Source organism: Terrapene carolina, unplaced genomic scaffold (genome assembly GCF_002925995.2).
Source record: "Terrapene carolina triunguis isolate 2854851 unplaced genomic scaffold, T_m_triunguis-2.0 Scaffold58, whole genome shotgun sequence".
NCBI classification, from domain to species: domain Eukaryota; kingdom Metazoa; phylum Chordata; order Testudines; family Emydidae; genus Terrapene; species Terrapene triunguis.
This window is the reverse complement of record NW_020664409.1, coordinates 15,535,706-15,553,183: the sequence shown is the minus strand read 5'-3', so window position 1 is coordinate 15,553,183 and position 17,478 is coordinate 15,535,706. Positions and strand designations below refer to the sequence as shown.

At 47.4% G+C, this 17,478-nt stretch overlaps 1 protein-coding gene across 1 annotated transcript in view; it reads left to right on the top strand.

Moving 5' to 3' along the window:
- Positions 1–17,478, top strand: part of ZNF236 (zinc finger protein 236) — a 195,418-nt gene that overhangs the window by 109,446 nt on the left and 68,494 nt on the right. The window contains exons 19-22 of the mRNA XM_024212120.2: positions 9,316–9,467; positions 9,645–9,857; positions 11,037–11,319; positions 11,917–12,020. Of these exons, the coding sequence (XP_024067888.1) occupies positions 9,316–9,467; positions 9,645–9,857; positions 11,037–11,319; positions 11,917–12,020 (752 nt within the window). The remainder of the gene's footprint in view (positions 1–9,315; positions 9,468–9,644; positions 9,858–11,036; positions 11,320–11,916; positions 12,021–17,478) is intronic.

The window sequence follows — 17,478 nt, the reverse complement described above, 5'->3', positions numbered from 1 at the left end:
GAAAAAGTTTCCCTCACTGAAATGATTTTCAAGTTCCTCCAAGAGGAAACTCCGGTATTTGGTTACAGCTAAGCCAAGTTTTTGCTGCACATTCTCATCCTGAGAGATGAGAAACTGATTAAGCTAGTAAAAAACTGAGAAGTCCTGTTCCTCTTGTAGATGCTGGACGATGTCGGTGATTGTCAGTCTAAACGTATTAATTATTTCAATGCTATCAAATATAGTTAGCTGAGGTTTTTGAAGCTCCAGGCTCAAGGAAGCAAGCTTTGGTAAAAACTCTTTCAAAAAGAGCAGGCAACCATGTACTTCTGGATCTTGTTGCTTTTGGCACTTTATTTTTGGTGAAACTTTATTCTAAACCTCACAAACTCTTCTCTGAGCTCAAACAGCCTCTGTATACTGTAATTAAAACTAAGCCAGTGGACTGGGTTGTAATTCAGCAGCACCTTGTGTATCTCTCAGCTCATTTTGCTCAGAGTTGCGAATCTCCCTTTGTTGGCAGCGTTGATGCATTTTTTTCACTATGGATTCAATCCATACTTTTCATTGAAGCCTTGCTGGCAAGTACCATATATACTCGTTCATTAGCCCATTCGTTTATAAGGGCCAAGATGGATAGATCAAAATAGCAAAAACTGTATGATTCTTTCATAAGCCGACCCTATATTTCAGGGATTGGCAAACTTTGGCTCCTGGCCCGTTAGGGTAAGCTACTAGCGGGCCTGGACATTTTGTTTACCTGGAGCGTTCACAGGCCACTTCCCGCAGCTCCCATTGGCTGGGAACGGCAAACTGCAGCCACTGGGAGCTGAGGGGCTCCATACCTGCAGTAAACAAAACGACAATGTATTAGATATTCAATTCAATGATTCCATAGAGTTTAAAATCATCAAATTTTGGTGTAGACCCATTTATAAGCAACCCCCGCTCTTTGATGCGTCACTTTTTTACCAAAAATATTCGGCTTATAAATGAGTATATACAGTACTTCTTGGTGGGCAAAACAGTGAAACAAAAGAAGTTTGAGTGCACCTTTCTGGAAGCAGTTCAACACCCTTACTCATGCACTTTGCATAGGTGCTGCCCCACCAGCTGTCAAGCCGCAGAGATTGTCAAAGCTAACACAGCACTCCTCCATTCTTCGAGTGCTTGCTCATGTCCATTCCATTGTAGATGTGTATGCTCGCCACATGCACTGGTGGCGGAAGTTTTTCCCTTAGTGGTATCCATAGGGGACTAGCTCTGGCGCCCTCGAGTGGTGCGCGTAAGCACCAGTGTAAGGGTCGCCGCCAGCTGCCCCCACCCTCAGTTCCTTCTTACCACCAGTGACGGTGCTGTAACATCTCCTTGCCTCGGCAAGCCTATCCTTCTCAACTGTACCCAGTTGCAAACTTTTTTGTATATAGTTGTTATAAAATTGTTCCCTTAGTGTAGTTTTGGTGCAGTTTGTTAGTCCCAAACAGGACTTAGCCTAGGAATGGGGCATGTCCTGGTCCCTGGGCTTCAAACCTTGTGACTGCTGCAAAAAACCTATGCCAGTCAGTGATCAATCAGCTTCCATGGGGAAGTGCTTAGGGGAAACCCACGTTAGCGACAAGTGTCGCATTTGCAAGAGTTTGACAGCGGACCAAGAAGGGGCAGGACATTCCTCTCCAAGCACTCCTTTTGGAGTCGGCCCTTATGCTGGCATCAGAGTCGACCAGGTCGGACTCTGCTCCCAGCACCGTGGGTTTGGTGTGGAGTGTGCCGCTGGCACCAATCCCCATGCTCGATACCAGCTAAAAAGTAAAGAAAGGCCGGGAGAGGACATTCTCCTATGTCCCGTAAAGGGAAAGGAGAGGACTGGAGGAGAGCAAAGACCTGCGAGGGGCAGCTCTTCCTCGCCAGATGGAGGTTGGGCCCTGACTCCTGCTGAGCGGCCGAGCCCACTCCAGGACCTGCCTGCCACCCCAGGGAGCGGCAGAGGTACTCGGCACCTGGCGGTGCTGTCCACGCCGGAGGCCTTTCAGGCCGCAAAAGACATCCTGTCCCTGCCAGTGTCACCCACACTGGCTATGGATGTACCCCGTTTGAGGAGTAAACTGGCCTTGGAACCCTTCCAACGGTCCCCATCAGTATGGCACCGCTCCTCACTGCAGGAGGTACCCCATCAGCGCTCGCCTGAGCAACGGCACCAGCCCACGGGCTGGCTGGCCTGCTGGAGTCCCCAGCATCGGTCCAGGAACTCCAGGCAGCGTTCCTTGGGCTCGAAGTGGTGATCACCGGTGGACTGGCACAGATCCGCAGAGGCATGGCACCAGTGCTCAGAGCCCCAGTACCGGGAGTGTCTTAGCTGCTCATCCAGCACACGGCACAGCTCTGCGGTGTCAAGATGCTGGTCCCTGGATCCATGCCAGTGGTCGCCAGACCAGCGGTACGGCTCACCGCGAGCATGTTGACGGTCTCCGACTCATCAGTAGGCTGGCTCATGCTCCCACTCCCGCTCGACAGGCTGGCACCACGAGCGAAGCATAAGGCATCGATCACCGGGGTTCCATCGCTAATCCACCGAACACCACCGCCGGTCACCGAGATCGTGGCACCGTGATCTGTCGTCTTCCTACAGATCCTCAACAGAGGCTCGTTGCCAGGGCCGAAAGGATCGAGGTAGACAGGAGGCTTCAGTACCGGCCTGGTCCCCCAGACATGTCTCTCTCTCCTCGGGCTCCGATAGTGAGGAGGAGATCCTGCCCATGGGCCAGGGCCAACCGTCGGGCATCGACATTCCCTGCTGGGCCACCAGTGACAGCATGGCCACCTGGCCAGAGGCCTGCCCCTTGGCAACTCTGAAACCCGAGGGGATTTCCCCAACCATCGGCGTTTGGGGCATCCAACAAACTGTCGGCAACAGTCTACTGCCCGCCCTCGGACGTGGAGTCAGAGCAGGCTCCCCAGGTACATCCAGCCTCGGATGAGGCTCCCATGGTAGAAGCGGCGGAGTTGGCAGACCCACCTGTACCTGCCTCTTCATCGTCTTCACCCGATGAGGCAATAGCAGGACCCTCTCACCCAATTCCCCAGGACAATGCCAAAGCTCACCAGGAGCTCTGAAAGAGGGTCGCCTCCAACTTGGGGCTGGAAGCCGAGGAGTTGGCAGAACCCCCGGACTCCTTGTTCGACTTACTCCTTGTGGCAGCCCCAGCCAGGGTGGCATTGCCTGTGCATGAGGGGGTGACAAAAATCACCAAGGCCCTGTAGCAGATACCTTCCTCACTGCCACCCATCTTCAAGTGGGCAGAGCAGAAATACCATGTTCCTGCCATGGGGTACGAGTATCTTTATACCCACCCTGCCCCAAGCTCACTAGTTGTGTCGGCAGCCAATGAACGTGACAGACAAGACCAACTGGGATTGACGCCCAAGAACAAGGAGACAAAGAGGCTTGATCTCTTTGGTAGAAAAATTTATTCTATTTCCAGCCTCCAGCTGAGTGGCCAACCACCAGGTCCTGCTTGGCTGCTATGATTTTAATATCTGGCAGTCCATGGTCAAGTTCTCGGACATGCTGCCGGAGGTGATCCTGGACGAGGGTAGGGCATTAGCCTCGGCAGCCCTCCAAGCTGCCTCAGATGCGGCGGACTCTATGGCCCGAACTATGGCCTTGGTGATTTCAATGAGGCGGGTGTCCTGATTGCAATTGTCGTGCCTTTCGACAGAGGTTCAGCAGTTCATGGTCTAGCGCTGTTTTCTGAGCAGACAGACAGCAAATTGCATGGCCTGAAAGACTTGAGGGCCACTTTGCGCACCCTGGGCCTATACATGCCGGAGCTGGCAAGGAGGCGGTTTAAGCCGCCACAGACCCATAGATTCGGCAGCCAACCTTGGTCAGAGCCCTTCCATAAGAAGGGCAAGGGCTATAAGCACCAGCAAGGCAACCAGCCAGCTTCCTCCACTCACTTGAGATCCACCCTGTAACCAGCAGGGTGGTAAGCAGGCATTTTGAGTGTGTGCTCGAGGGCGACCTTCCAGCCTGTGTCCTGGATCCTGCTCCCTTGTTATTTTCCAACCGCCTGTCCCCTTCCTCCCTGCCTGGGCCTCTATAACATTGGACCGGTGGGTCCTCAGCACAGTAGCAGGGGGATATATCCTCCAGTTTATTTTTATCCCTCCCCTCCAACTCCAACTCCCCGTCCCTCTTCAGGGACCCTTGTCACAAGCATCTGCTTGCCCAGGAGGAACAAGGTCTTCTCTAAGTGGGAGCCTTGGAGGAAGTCCCGCTGCACTTAAGGGGTAAGGGGTTTACTCCTGCTATTTTTTTTATCTCAAAGGCCAAAGGAGGTCTACGGCTCATCGTCAACCTGCGGAACCTTAACAAGTATCTCAAGAAATTGAAGTTTCATATGGTCTCCCTGGCCTCCATCATTCCTTCCCTGGATCCAGGAGACTGGTGCACCGCCCTCAATTTGAAAGATGCTTGCTTTCACATATTGATTTTCAATGCTCACAGATGATTCCTACTTTTCATGGTTGGGACTGCCCATTACCAATTTGCGGTGCTCCCGTTTGGCCTGGCAACAATGCCAGTTGTTTACCAAATGCATGCTGGTGGTGGTGGCCTACCTCAGATGCCGGGGTATCCAAATTTACATGTACCTCGACAACTGGCTCATCAGGGTCCAGGTCCAATGCAGCGTCGAGATGCTTGCAAGCCACTTGTTGAGCTCTGGGCTTGCTGATAAACGACCAAAAATCAATATTAATCCTGGTCTTGTGGATAGTTTATTGGAGTGGTTCTCAACTCTACCCGAGCCAGAGCGTTTCTGCCAGAGGACAGGTTCTGGGCAATGTCAGATCTAATTGCCAACATCGCCACACATCTGCTCACCATGGCCTGGGTCTGTCTCAGACTACTGGGTCACATGACAGCATACACGTATGTCGTCCACTGTGCGAGGCTCAGACTGAGCACCCCTTTCAAATGTGGCTAGCCAACAGTCTATTCTCCGTCCAGACACCACCTGGACAAGGTCTTCATGGTCCCACCGAAGTACTCACCTCTCTGCAGTGGTGGACTGACCCGAAGTTGGTGCTGGATGTTGGTGCTGGTGCCCTTCAAGAGTCCACAACCCACAGTCTCCCTGATATCGGATGCCTCCTACCTTGGTTGGGGAGCATATCTCAGTACGCTGCGGACTCAAGGGATGTGGTTTCGGGAGGAGCTCGTGTTACATATAAACGTCAGGGAGCTCAGGGCCATCTGCCTAGCCTGCGGAGTCTTCCTACCCCAGCTTTCTGGCTAGGTAGTGCAGATGTTGACAGACAACATCACCTTGATGTTCTACATCAACAGGCAAGGGGGAGCGCGCTCAGCGGCTCTCTGCCAGGAGGCCCTACGCCCGTGGGACTTCTACATCCAGCATGCGATGCACCTGGAAGCCTCGCATCTTCTTGGTGTCCAAAACACGCTGGCGGATCGCCTCAGCAGGTCCTTCTGTCACCATGAGTGGTCACTCCACTTGGAGGTAATAGAGGCACTCTGCTGAAAGTGGGGGGCTCCCTGAGTGGACCTGTTCGCCACCAGACAGAACAGTAAGTTTCATCAGTTCTGCTTTCGGCAAGGGCGCCCTTTCCGATACCTTTCTCCTGTCATGGTCGGGAGACCTGATGTACACATTTCCACTGATTCTGCTTATCGGCAAAGTCCTGTTGAAAATCAAGAGGGACAAGGTGTGAGTCGTCATGATTGCTCCAGTGTGGCCTCACCAGCATTTGGTCATCACGCTCATGGAAGTGGCCATGGCAGCCCTGTGGCTACTGGCCGGCCGCCCGGACCTGCTCTTGGATGACCACAGTCGGCTCCTGCACCCAAATCTTACCTCTCTCCACCTCACAGCTTGGATGCTTCCTGGCTGAACTCGGAGGAACAGGCCTGTTCTAGTAAGATACAGCAGGCTCTCTTGTAAAGCAGAAAGTCCTTCACCAGAGCGACTTGCATAGTTAAGTGGAAGCACTTCTCCTGCTGGGCGTCGGAGTGCAACATCTCCCCAACCCAGTTGTTTCTGCAGTCCATCCTGGATTACCTGCTTCACTTAAAGTACCAGGGCTTTGCCCTCTCTTCGGTCAAGGTGCACCTGGCAGCCATATCGGCCTTCCACTCTCGCGTCCAGGGTAAATTGTTCTCACATGAGATGTGTGACTGGTTCCGTCACAGAGACCGCCTTGAGCTGTGTTGCAGTCGACACATCCACGAACTCCTACCCGCCTCTGGTGGAACTGCTTGGGAATCACCTATAATGGAATGGAAATGAGCAAGCACTCGAAGAAGAAAAGACAGTTAGTTACCTTTTCATTACTGGTGTTCTTCAAGATGTGTTGCTCATGTCCATTCTGTGACCCACCCTCCTTCCCCACTGTTGGGAGTTTCTGGCAAGAAGGAACTGAGGGTGGGGGGAGCCGGCAGCCCCCCTTATACTGGTGCATATGCATGCCACTTCAGAGGGCACCAGAGCCAGTCCCCTACAGATGCCACCGAGGGGAAAAAATTCCGGCACTGGTGCATGTGGCAAGCACACCCACCTACAATGGAATGGACATGAACAACACATCTCGAAGAACACCAGTTACAAAAAGGTAACTGTCTTTTCTGTCTTGGACACATTCAAAAATGTGTTTGCCAGTTGGCCTACCTCTGAGACTCACCTGACATAAAACACCTTCACAATTGTGCTCCTCTGTAATGTGTCATTGCTCAGTGGAATCTTTCTGAAAAGCTTACTTTCTGGTTCTACGACCAGAACAATTTTCTTCAGGAGTTCTCCACCGCTGAATAGTTTCCTTGCTTTCCCCCAAAGTAGTGCAACTTTAAAAGTAGCCACCCAAATCTGATCCACTTTATTCAAAAAATCTCTGAGCCGCTGCTGTTGTATTTTGAACTCAGGTTTTGCATCATGTAACAGTTTGCACCTCGTGGTAATTCCGTTTCAAGTACCCATGCATCAGTGATATAGTGACGTTGCATTGCATATATTTTGATTTGATGAATTTCTCTCTTACAAACAGCACACACTGCAACTTGCTCAGAAACTGAATTAGACAACTTCAGAATTACAAGAAACTGCTTTTAAACCCGTCTTGAAATGTTTGTTTTTCTTCCTTCCATGTTTTGCTTTTCTTAGCAGGAGGTGGGACCATCTCTGTATCACATTCAGGGTCACATTCTAGTGCTGATTTTTTGAAAAACTTTCTGATATCCATTCGTGTCTTTAAGTCTTTTGCCTTCTGCCACAAACAATCTCAGCCTACTCAAACACCACGCAGTGATCTTGCCGATGATGACATTGACCAATAGCTGCTTACGGAACTACAGTAGTGGGAGATGTAAACACAGTATGAAAACATTTTGTGACTTGAAAGAAAACCACACCTATGTAATTCAGCTCTGGCTGAACTGTAGTAATATGTAGAAGGGAATGAGTATGCATTATGATTTATGGCGTTTACAAGGCAACTTTAAAACTTTACATCTCCACAATTGTTGGGGCACTCGGGTACATAGGAGTATTTTGACTTCTATATTTGGGGGGAGCAGGGTGATGTGGATTTAACCAGGACTGAACAGGGCCTTATGGGTGGGTGATGTGGGCAACCGCACACAGTGCCATGGTGTGGGGAGCGCCAGGGTCAAGAAGCAAGGAGCGGGCTAGGCCTGGGGTTTGAGGCCACGGAAGGGAGCTCAGGACAATGGGGAGAAGGCAGCAGGACCCATGGGTGATGGGGCTGTAGGTGGGGAGCCCAGAGAGGCAGCGGGAACTAGGGACGATGGGGGCAGTGCTTAATTTGTAATGGAAGAAGTGTCAGGGCTCAAGCTGGGCAGCCAGAGAGTGGCGGCTGCTGGTGGGTGTCCAGCTCTGAAGGCAGGGTGGCATTAGGGTGCTAAGTGTGCTGTGAAAAGTGATATTTGTATCTTTAATATCACTTTTCACAGCAAGTCCTGTGGATGGAGAGTTGGGGGGGCGCTGCCGTGTGATTGGGGCTGATGATCGGCACTTTGGGCCAGCACCTGCAGGAGCCCAAGGTCGGTGCCCGCTGCTGTGTTGACAGGGCTGGGAATCAATGTCAACTCCCACGTGTCCAGGGGTCGGCACCTGGGCTCCTCACCTGCTGCTACATGGCTGTAGCTAGGGGTTGGCATCCAGGGCCAGCGTCCGTTGCTGTATGGGCAGGGCTGGGGGTTGGCGCTCCCGCCATGTGTCCAGGGGTCAGCATCCAGGGCCACTGCTTGGTGTCTGTGGAGTCTGCTGCAGTGTGACTGGGGCTTAGTGTCGGCATCCAGGACGAGTACCCGCTGAAGCCAGCTGCCGTGCGATTGGGGCTCCGTGTCTAGCGCAGGGGATCAGCACCCTATGCCATGTGGCTGGGGGTTGGCACTTGGGGCCTGCCTTTGGATCTGCACCTGCTGCTGCATGACCGAGGCTGGGGGTTGGTGTCCAGGGCCAGCACCCACTGGAACCTGACTCCGCGCAATCAGGACTGGGGGTGGGCGCCCAGCTCCAGCACCTGCTGGAGTCTGCAGTCGGTGCTGGAGATATGCACCCAGGGATCGGTGCCCAGAGTCAGCAACTGGGGCCAGCAGCCAGGGCTGGGGGTCGGCACTTGGGGTTTGCAGCTGCTGTCACATGGCCAGGGTTAGGGGTCAGTGTTGGCACCTGGGGTCAGTGCTTGGGGTCTGTGCCCGCTGCCGCACTGTGCCCGCTACCCACTCCCACTCCCCCCGGTGCTTGCTCCGTCAGCGTTGTATGTCCCACCTGTCTCCAGAGGCGGTGCAGGGCAGAGCATCCAGGAGCAATGGGGGGGGGGGGAGGGGCGGAGCTGATGCTTTGCCGCTCCCCTCCCACCCCCGATCACCGCCCAGGAGGCTGTCATGGCCACAGAGAAAGCCCCTGGTGACCGCATGTCTATACCTGAGGAATTTATATTTTCTAAAACTGTATATTTGGAAAATATCTGTATGTTTACCTACAGAATTGTTTTAGCTGCTTTACTGGCATAATCTTACTAGATCATAGCAAAACAAAAAATACTACTGATTACATCAAAGCTGTGAATGCTGCTTGTACTAAACTGAGGTTGTCAAATACTCCCTATGTAACTTCACAAAATCTGGAAAACTTTGAGGACACGTGATTTAAAATACATACATTCAAGAATAGGAGTACACTTACACTGCCGTTTTCCTTCGTTTAAACAAGAATGACACATCAGTAGAGTTCAAATAAAAGGCAATAATAACTGTCAGTATAGCACAACCTGAAAACTACCATTTCTTTGTTTAAATAGATGTGACTATTGCAACAAGGGTTTTAAGAAATCCAGCCATTTGAAGCAGCATGTGCGATCACACACTGGTGAGAAACCTTATAAATGCCAGCTGTGTGGCCGTGGATTTGTTTCCTCAGGAGTTCTTAAATCCCATGAGAAGACTCACACAGGTAATGGAGTACCTTTTTAATATTGTGTTTATTCATGGTGTACACAAAAGCCTCACTTATGAAAATACGTATTTGTTTATATGACTTCCGTTTTGGAAGTTGCTGTTGTCTCTTAATGTTCTCTCTATGCAGGTGAATCAGACAGGTAAAATGCTTTCTTTTTTCTGTTACTTTAAGGAGTTAAAGCATTCAGCTGTAGCATTTGCAATACAGCTTTCACTACCAATGGCAGCCTTACCAGGCACATGGCAACTCATATGAGCATGAAGCCTTACAAGTGCCCATTCTGTGATGAAAGCTTCCGAACAACCGTTCACTGCAAAAAGCACATGAAAAAACACCAGACGGTCTCCTCTGCAGTAGCAGCAACTGGAGAGGCCGGAGGAGGAGGTGAACAATTTTTTGTTTGTTTGTTTGTTTGTTTGTGTTAACTGTAATAGACCTTGACTGCAAACCAGGCAAAAATTGAATATCAACAAATAGCATTCATGTGATATTAGCGCTATAATTTATGCCCTCATGTTTCAAGATGCAAGACTATGCCCAATAAGCCAGTAAAATTGCTCCTTTACATTAACTAGTAGAGGAAACAGAACACACTTATGAATAGGTCTGACACATTCAACCCAGCAATAGTTTACAATACATCTATACATGGTATTCCATCCCAATGTAATTAATGGTCTTTGCACCTTACAGTAATTTATTAAAAATTGTTTCATGGGGCAGATACCAAGTGACTTGTAAGAATATTTTTCATATTTCTGCTTTGACTAAGATCTTCCTTTCACATTCTGTCAACCTGCTCTTTTTCTGGCTCCAATCTCTAGCTAAAAAAAGGGCTATCTTCATTCATATCCTATAGCAGCAAAAAAGCTCACTTTTTATTGGAAATGTGAGTGGGCATTTCCATGAATTCAAGATTCCACAAGAGTGGATTTTTTGGGGTCTTTCAGTATTTTCTACAGAATTTTAAAGTGCAGTTTTACTCTAAAAAAGTGACTTGTAAAAATGGCATTGAGCATTCCATACTATCTAAATTGAATTCCTTTTTTTAAAGTATAAATAAAGCAATGATTTTCTGCAGAACACCTGGCCTGCATACTCAGCTTGAAATCTGAAAGTCATGTAGGGTTCTTTCTAGCTCCTAATTCACTAACTATAAAGATTCTGTATTTGAGACTTAATTAACAATTTTTTCGATATGGGTAGAGTTAGAATCCAGTGCACTCTCTCCCATAGCTGTGTTCTCCGGACTAGGCAGTCTCCCATTGGAAATATAGCTGTGTTATAGTGGAGTTAAGGTTGAGAAAACCGATCAGTAATTTGGTGTAAAATACATTATCAAGATGTTGTAATTTATCATAAAAACAAGCATTATAAAACCAGGAAATTTAGCTTTAAGGTTAAACTTAAAGGAAACCCAAACTTGCACAGTTAAGACACCAAACAGCCTTAGCTCTGCCATGTAGACACATCATACAATAACTATATGATTTTGATTAAGGCATATTAGTGTTCGTAATTGCAGGTTAGATTCAACTGATTTTCTGTGTGGTTTTTATATAGTTGTTTGTGTGGAAGAAGATGATGAAAATTCTGAAAGAACTGCTTCCAGAAAGTCTCGGCCTGGTGTCATCACTTTCACAGAGGAAGAAACAGCAGAACTGGCAAAAATTAGACCTCGAGAAAGTGCCACAGTCTCAGAAAAAGTTCTTGTCCAGTCTGCTGCGGAAAAGGACAGAATTAGTGAGATCAAAGATAAGCATGCAGAACTGGAAGCGGAGCCCAAATACGCCAATTGTTGTACTTATTGTCCCAAAAGCTTTAAAAAACCCAGCGATTTAGTCAGGTAAGGCGAAGCAGAGGGTCATGCTTTTGGGTGTACTAAGTTCTTTACTGGACATTTAACAGTATTAGCTTTTCTTCAAACTTTTTATAGCCAAGTTCACTTTTGTTTATTTCACTATGCCTTATGGGGATTAACTAGCAGTTTTATAGCAATTTTTCATTTCCAAAGTGATTTACAGACACATATTGGTCTCTGTAATGTTTCCTTGCTATTTCATTCTCTAGAATTGACTACAATTGCTCTCTTCTCCATTTCTCTAAATTAAGTTAGTAATTTAAAAGTCTTACAATGAATAATTGTATGCAGGTGTTTGGTAACATTGTGGGGTTTTACTGCAGTTAAATTTTGGTATATAATATGAAAAATTTATTTGGAGAATGAAAAAGAATTGCAAAAAAAAATCCCCCCTCCCCAGCAGAACACCCTCTTTCCAAGAGCTCTGAGTATGTAGTATAACCATACATTTAAGTTTAAGTACTTCAGAACTTAAAACTTTAAAGATCTATAATAGATACAAAGCGATTCGTATGGAAATTAATATGTTTGTTTAAGAAAGCTAACCGACACACACATTCAAGAAAACATGTTTTTGTCTAGGCATGTTCGTATCCACACTGGGGAGAAACCATATAAATGTGATGAATGTGGAAAGAGTTTTACTGTGAAGTCTACTCTGGATTGCCATGTAAAAACGCACACAGGTCAGTAGGAGTTTGAACTTGTGTACTTGCAGCCCCATTAGCTATCTCCTTAATGGGCTCTTTTATCTGTAGGTATTGGAGGATATGGTATATGTCACTATTAAAAGCACAATGTTAACATTAGATAACACTTTTGAGTCCATAATATCTTTCATAGTGGTCGCTGATAAAACCTATTGTTTTAACATTATATGTATCAAAATGTTTATGATAAGCCGTGTCAGGGAAATATAGCCATGCTTTGCACATATGTTTTACTTTCATACCTGCTGGAATAGTCAAACACTTTGGGCTGGTCTTCACTACGGGGAGATCGACGCTGCTGCAGTCGATGAAGCAGGGACCGATTTTAGTGGGTCTAGTGAAGATCCACTAAATCAACCGTAGAGCACTCTCCGGTCTACCCTAGTACTCCAGTTCCCCGAGAAGATTAAGGTAAATTGATGGGAGAGCATCTCCCATCAATGCAGCGCAGTGAAGACATCAGGGTAAGTTGACCTAAGCTACGTCGACTCCAGCTACGTTACTCACACAGCTGAAGTAGCGTAACTTAGGTCGACTTACCCTGATAGTGAAGACAAGCCCTTAGTGATGCTCTTGGCAGGAAGGGCAGGGTTTGGGGATTATATACAAATAGAAAAGTTTTCTTGATACAACTCATGGGCCAAAAGGTACTTTTTCTTGTCTGATGAGTTTAAAAATGAAACCGACCTAAATATCTTGGAACACTAAGTAGAAAGTGTTTGGGCCATTTTTCTGCAGAAGGAGTTTGGGCTGGCATTAATAGTCTTTTTCTAAATTGTTATAATAATTGCAGTATGTTATCATGACTAGCGTCAGTAGATTGTAAATACCTGAACTAATAGACTTCTACCATAATATATGTATGAATTAACAAAACTTTTTCTGAGTATCTTTTTGTATTAGTTTATGGCTGAACTTTTACAACTTATTCATACAGCCACTTCTGAAGTAATTTATTACTCCTGGAAGTAATTGTTTCAGAATCAGTATGTTGTGTAATAATGCTCTTTCTGACCATGTAAGAAAGTGACCCAAGTGGTTTATAATGCCATAACCTAAGATTATCGTGCTTTCTGAAGATCCCTTTCATTCCAAGGGAGCGGTATTTTTTCCCCCACTAACAAACTCCAGACAGTATCTGTGTTGATTAATGTTATCCCAAACTTGTTTCACTGGACAAAAGTGACCTCCTCATTGTTGGGGATATACAATCTTGCCCTAAATAATCTGTGGAAGTCTGAGCTGCTATTCGAGAATTTAATAAACAGTCCTGTGATATCAGTTAAAGCCACATCTTGACTAGTAATAATTCTAGGCTGACCAGGCTTCCACAGCCTCGGTATTCAGTTGTAAAGAGTTGTGTATTGGGCCAACCACAGAGTGTCTGGGAGCAGGTTAGTCTTGCCGTAAAGAACTGAGTTTAACTTGTTCAGGAGTTAGTTTGAGAGTTTGTCAGAGGAAATGGCCAAATAGTACTCATGGTTCACTCATCACCCACTTGATTGGCTGAAATCCTTCCTTCAGTCAGTTTTAGAGAGGTCTGAAATGTTATTCTTCTGTGGTATGGGTGTCTGTATATAGTATGCTGCCTGCAGTTCTTGTTTGGATAGGAAAGAACAAACCATTGTAAAGTATGGGAGTTTCAGTTAGTACCTTACTTGAGCAACAGTGTGCCAGAAGCATGCTGCTACTTCTTCGACTAATTGCACATGTCCATTCCACTATACATGAATGTGTGCACAGTTATCACAATTTTTTTTCCCCTCCGCAGTACCTGTCAAGACAGCTGGTATGCCCTCTGCTGCCATCTGCCACTGCATGCAAGTATAAGGTGTGGAGCTGCCCTGGCCCTCCTCAGTTTCTTCTTACCACCCATAATCGTTGTTGGCCTGATTCTAGCCTTGCTACTGCAAGTTCTTCTTCGAATAGTGTTCCTATGGGTGCTCCACTGTAGGTGTGGTAGCGTCCCTGTGCCTGGGATCAGCGATCTTTGGTAGCATTTCCTGTTTCGTGCTGTGAGCGGCATCTATATAGCGCTGTGTGGTCCAACCACCTTCAGATCCCTCTCAACTGCCCTTGGTCTGGGACGGTATCCATAGCAGAGTCCTTCGTTTGTCCAAGAACCTTTAGTAATATTAGTGCTTATGTTGCAAGTTCGTAGTTATTGGCTATTTCTTTTATTTTTCTCTCTTCCCTCTACCCTTTATAAACTTTTAAAAAAACGTTTTTTTTCCTTTGCTGTTTCCTCCCTGTCTCCATGAGCGACGATCACTCGTGGTGCATATGCTGAGTGAGAGGGGCACTTATCAAAAAAATGCACCTGCTGCCTCAAATTGAAGGCATGGTCCAGAAAGGACTGTGAATTGAGACTAAAACTTTTACTAATGGAGAGCTCAGTGCGACCAGCCTCAGACCCTGGACCCAATACCTCTCCTCTGTGGTGGTCACCATCAGCATTGTCATAGGCTAACCCCCGCTCACTGCTTACTACTAAAAGACCATTTAAACTCTCCCACCCAGATGAGAAGAAATGGGCCCCGAGCTCACCCACCAAGGAGCTGCCTCAAAGAAAGGCATCTCCTACGAGAGCCATAGCCTCAATATCTTTGGGGACGAGACCTAGCTCCTATGACCATCCAATCACCTGCAGTACTGGCGCTATCGAGAGGTCCAAGGCAGGACCACATAAAGGAATACTGTCACTCGGGACCGAGAAGGACAGTTCAAGGATTTCAAAATTGGCATTGACCACTTGAACTAAACAAATGATTGAGTGCATCAACACTGTCCAAGCCCTCTGCTCCTGTGAAGCACGCGGCACCATATACTGGTGGTTCGACAGAAAGCATTCCACCTTTCGTGCCAGCAGTATCCACAATCTCTGCACCAATGCACAAAACCACTGGATGCTCCTGCCAGTACTGCAAGAGTTCCGATGCGCGAGAGACCTGATAGTCTCTGATACCCCAGAGTTGCTGCTCCTCCAAATCGAGCTCTCCATTGTTCATGCCTCTCCTCTGGAGACCCAACGCATACCACATCGTTCTCCTTCAGCGCTAAGCACGACACCACCCTTCTCTAGTGAGGAGGAATACTACATTGCTCCTTGCACCCTACCGTCGTATCGAGGCTCCACACAGTGAATCATACTACCACTCTCGATACCCACCCAGTGACCAGAATTGAACCAGGTCCCTGGTATGGACCTCCATTGATGCAACCCCATATGCTAATTCCCACACATTGGCCCTATTGGGACCGTTGGGCCACGTATAGGTCACTCTTTCCCAAACTGCCAACAGATCAAACACAGGCACAAATACATTGTCCATCCCCCATCAGTCTCTAGGCCTCCTGACCCAGACCCAGATTTGTTAGAAGAGCACAAGGAAGAAATGGAGGAAGATGTTACACCACCAGCAAACATTACTTCATCCCCTGACGAGACCATCATGTCACCACCTCCAACATTGGCTGATGATTTTAAACATTTTCAAGAACTGTTCCGCAGCATTGCAGACTCTCTCCAAATCCCACTGGAGGAAGTTAGACAGCAACAACACAAGTTGCTCGTCATCTTACAGAACTCCACATCGGCAAAGATCGCATTGTTGGACCCAGCCAATGTAATCTGGCAGACCCCAGCATCAATACCACCTGACTATAAGCGAGCGGACAAAACGTACTATTTCCCCGCAATGGACATGGAATTCCTATTCTCCGATCTTACTCCCAACTCCCTTGTGGTCAATGTGGTGCCATGAGAGAGGATGGCAACACCACTCTAAGGCAATCGTATCTCACAGGGACTGGAAGAGACTAGATCTCTTCAGTCACAAGGCATATTCCTCAGCTATGCTCCAGTTTCGCATTGTTAATTATGAAGCAGTTCTAGCCAAATATAATTATATGAACTATTCAGAATTCACAGAATTCAGTCAACATTTCCCAGAGGACAACAAAGACCAGTCTGATCCCGTGTGACATCTGTGGTAATGACAATGGTGACAAATCATCTCCAACAAGTGTGTGTTGGAAATCATCAGCAACGGCTATTCAGTTCTATTCCTCGCTCTTTCCCCCCCACCCCATCCCTCTTCAGGGACCCTTCTCATGAACAGCTTCTGCGAGAAGACACAAACCACCTTCTGAGACTGGGAGCTGTAGAACTGGTCCCATTCCAACACACAGGGAAAGGTTTTTATTCCCACTATTTTCTAATCCACAAGAAATCTGGCAGGTTGAGACCTATCCTAGATTTGAGGAACCTCAACAAATTTGTCAAACTACATGATTGAGTATGGTCATGTTATCAACAATAATCCCAGCACTGGAATGGGGACTAGCTCTTGGCCCTCGACAAGATACATACTTCCATATCACCGTACACCCTTCCCACAGATGGTTCCTTAGATTTGTCCAGGGTCTGACCATTACCACTACCTTTTGGCCTCTCAACAGTGCCCAGGATATTTTCCAAAGTCCTCGGAGTGGTGGCGGTGCATCTCTGAAAACAAGGGATTATAATATTCCCATATTTAGATGACTCTCTCATCAAGGCTCTGTCCAGCGTCGATGTGTTCCAAGCCATAAGAACAACAATGGATCTTTTCTTGAAACTCGCCCACTAGGTAAACATGCAAAAACCGACAGACACCAGTTCAACCTCTGAATTTTATTCGGGCCCAAACTGGATGCTATAAAGGCCAGAGCCTTCCTCCCAGCTCACAGATTTTCCACGATAATCATTCTCATCTCTACTGTGAGAACCAGCCCACACGTCTCCACCAGAACTTGTCTACAGTTGCTCGGTCATATGGAAGCGGCCACATTCATGGTAAAACACACCAGATTACGCATGCGCTGCCTGCAGGGATGACTACGAACAGTGTACGTACCCCACAGACACAGCCTGCGCAAACCTCTCTCATTACCACTCAAAGTCAAAGACTTATTAGACTGGTGGATGCAACCCTGAAATGTCTGCATGGGAGTTCCTCCAACCACCACGGATTGCACATCAACTTCTAGAATTACGTGCAGTCCACAATGCATGCTTACACTTTCTACCAGTTATCAGGCGGCCATAAGAAAAGTGATGAACAACATCGCCTGCATGTTTTATATTAGCTGATGGGGGAAGTGAGGTCCCAATCCCTGTGCACAGAAGTGCTAAAATTGTGGAGCTGGTATCCAACAAGGCATCAACATCTCTGCCACATATCAACCTGGATACCAGAACACGATAGCAGATTCACTGAACAGGAGATTCTCACAAGAGGGAGTTAGACACAAGAGCCCTACAACACATATTGAACCACTGGGGATTCCCGAACATAGATTTGTTCAGCAAACGCTGAATGCCTACTATTCTGCTCAAGAGCGGGTCTGGGTCACCAGTCTCTGGGAGACGCCCTCCTCATTACATGGGATG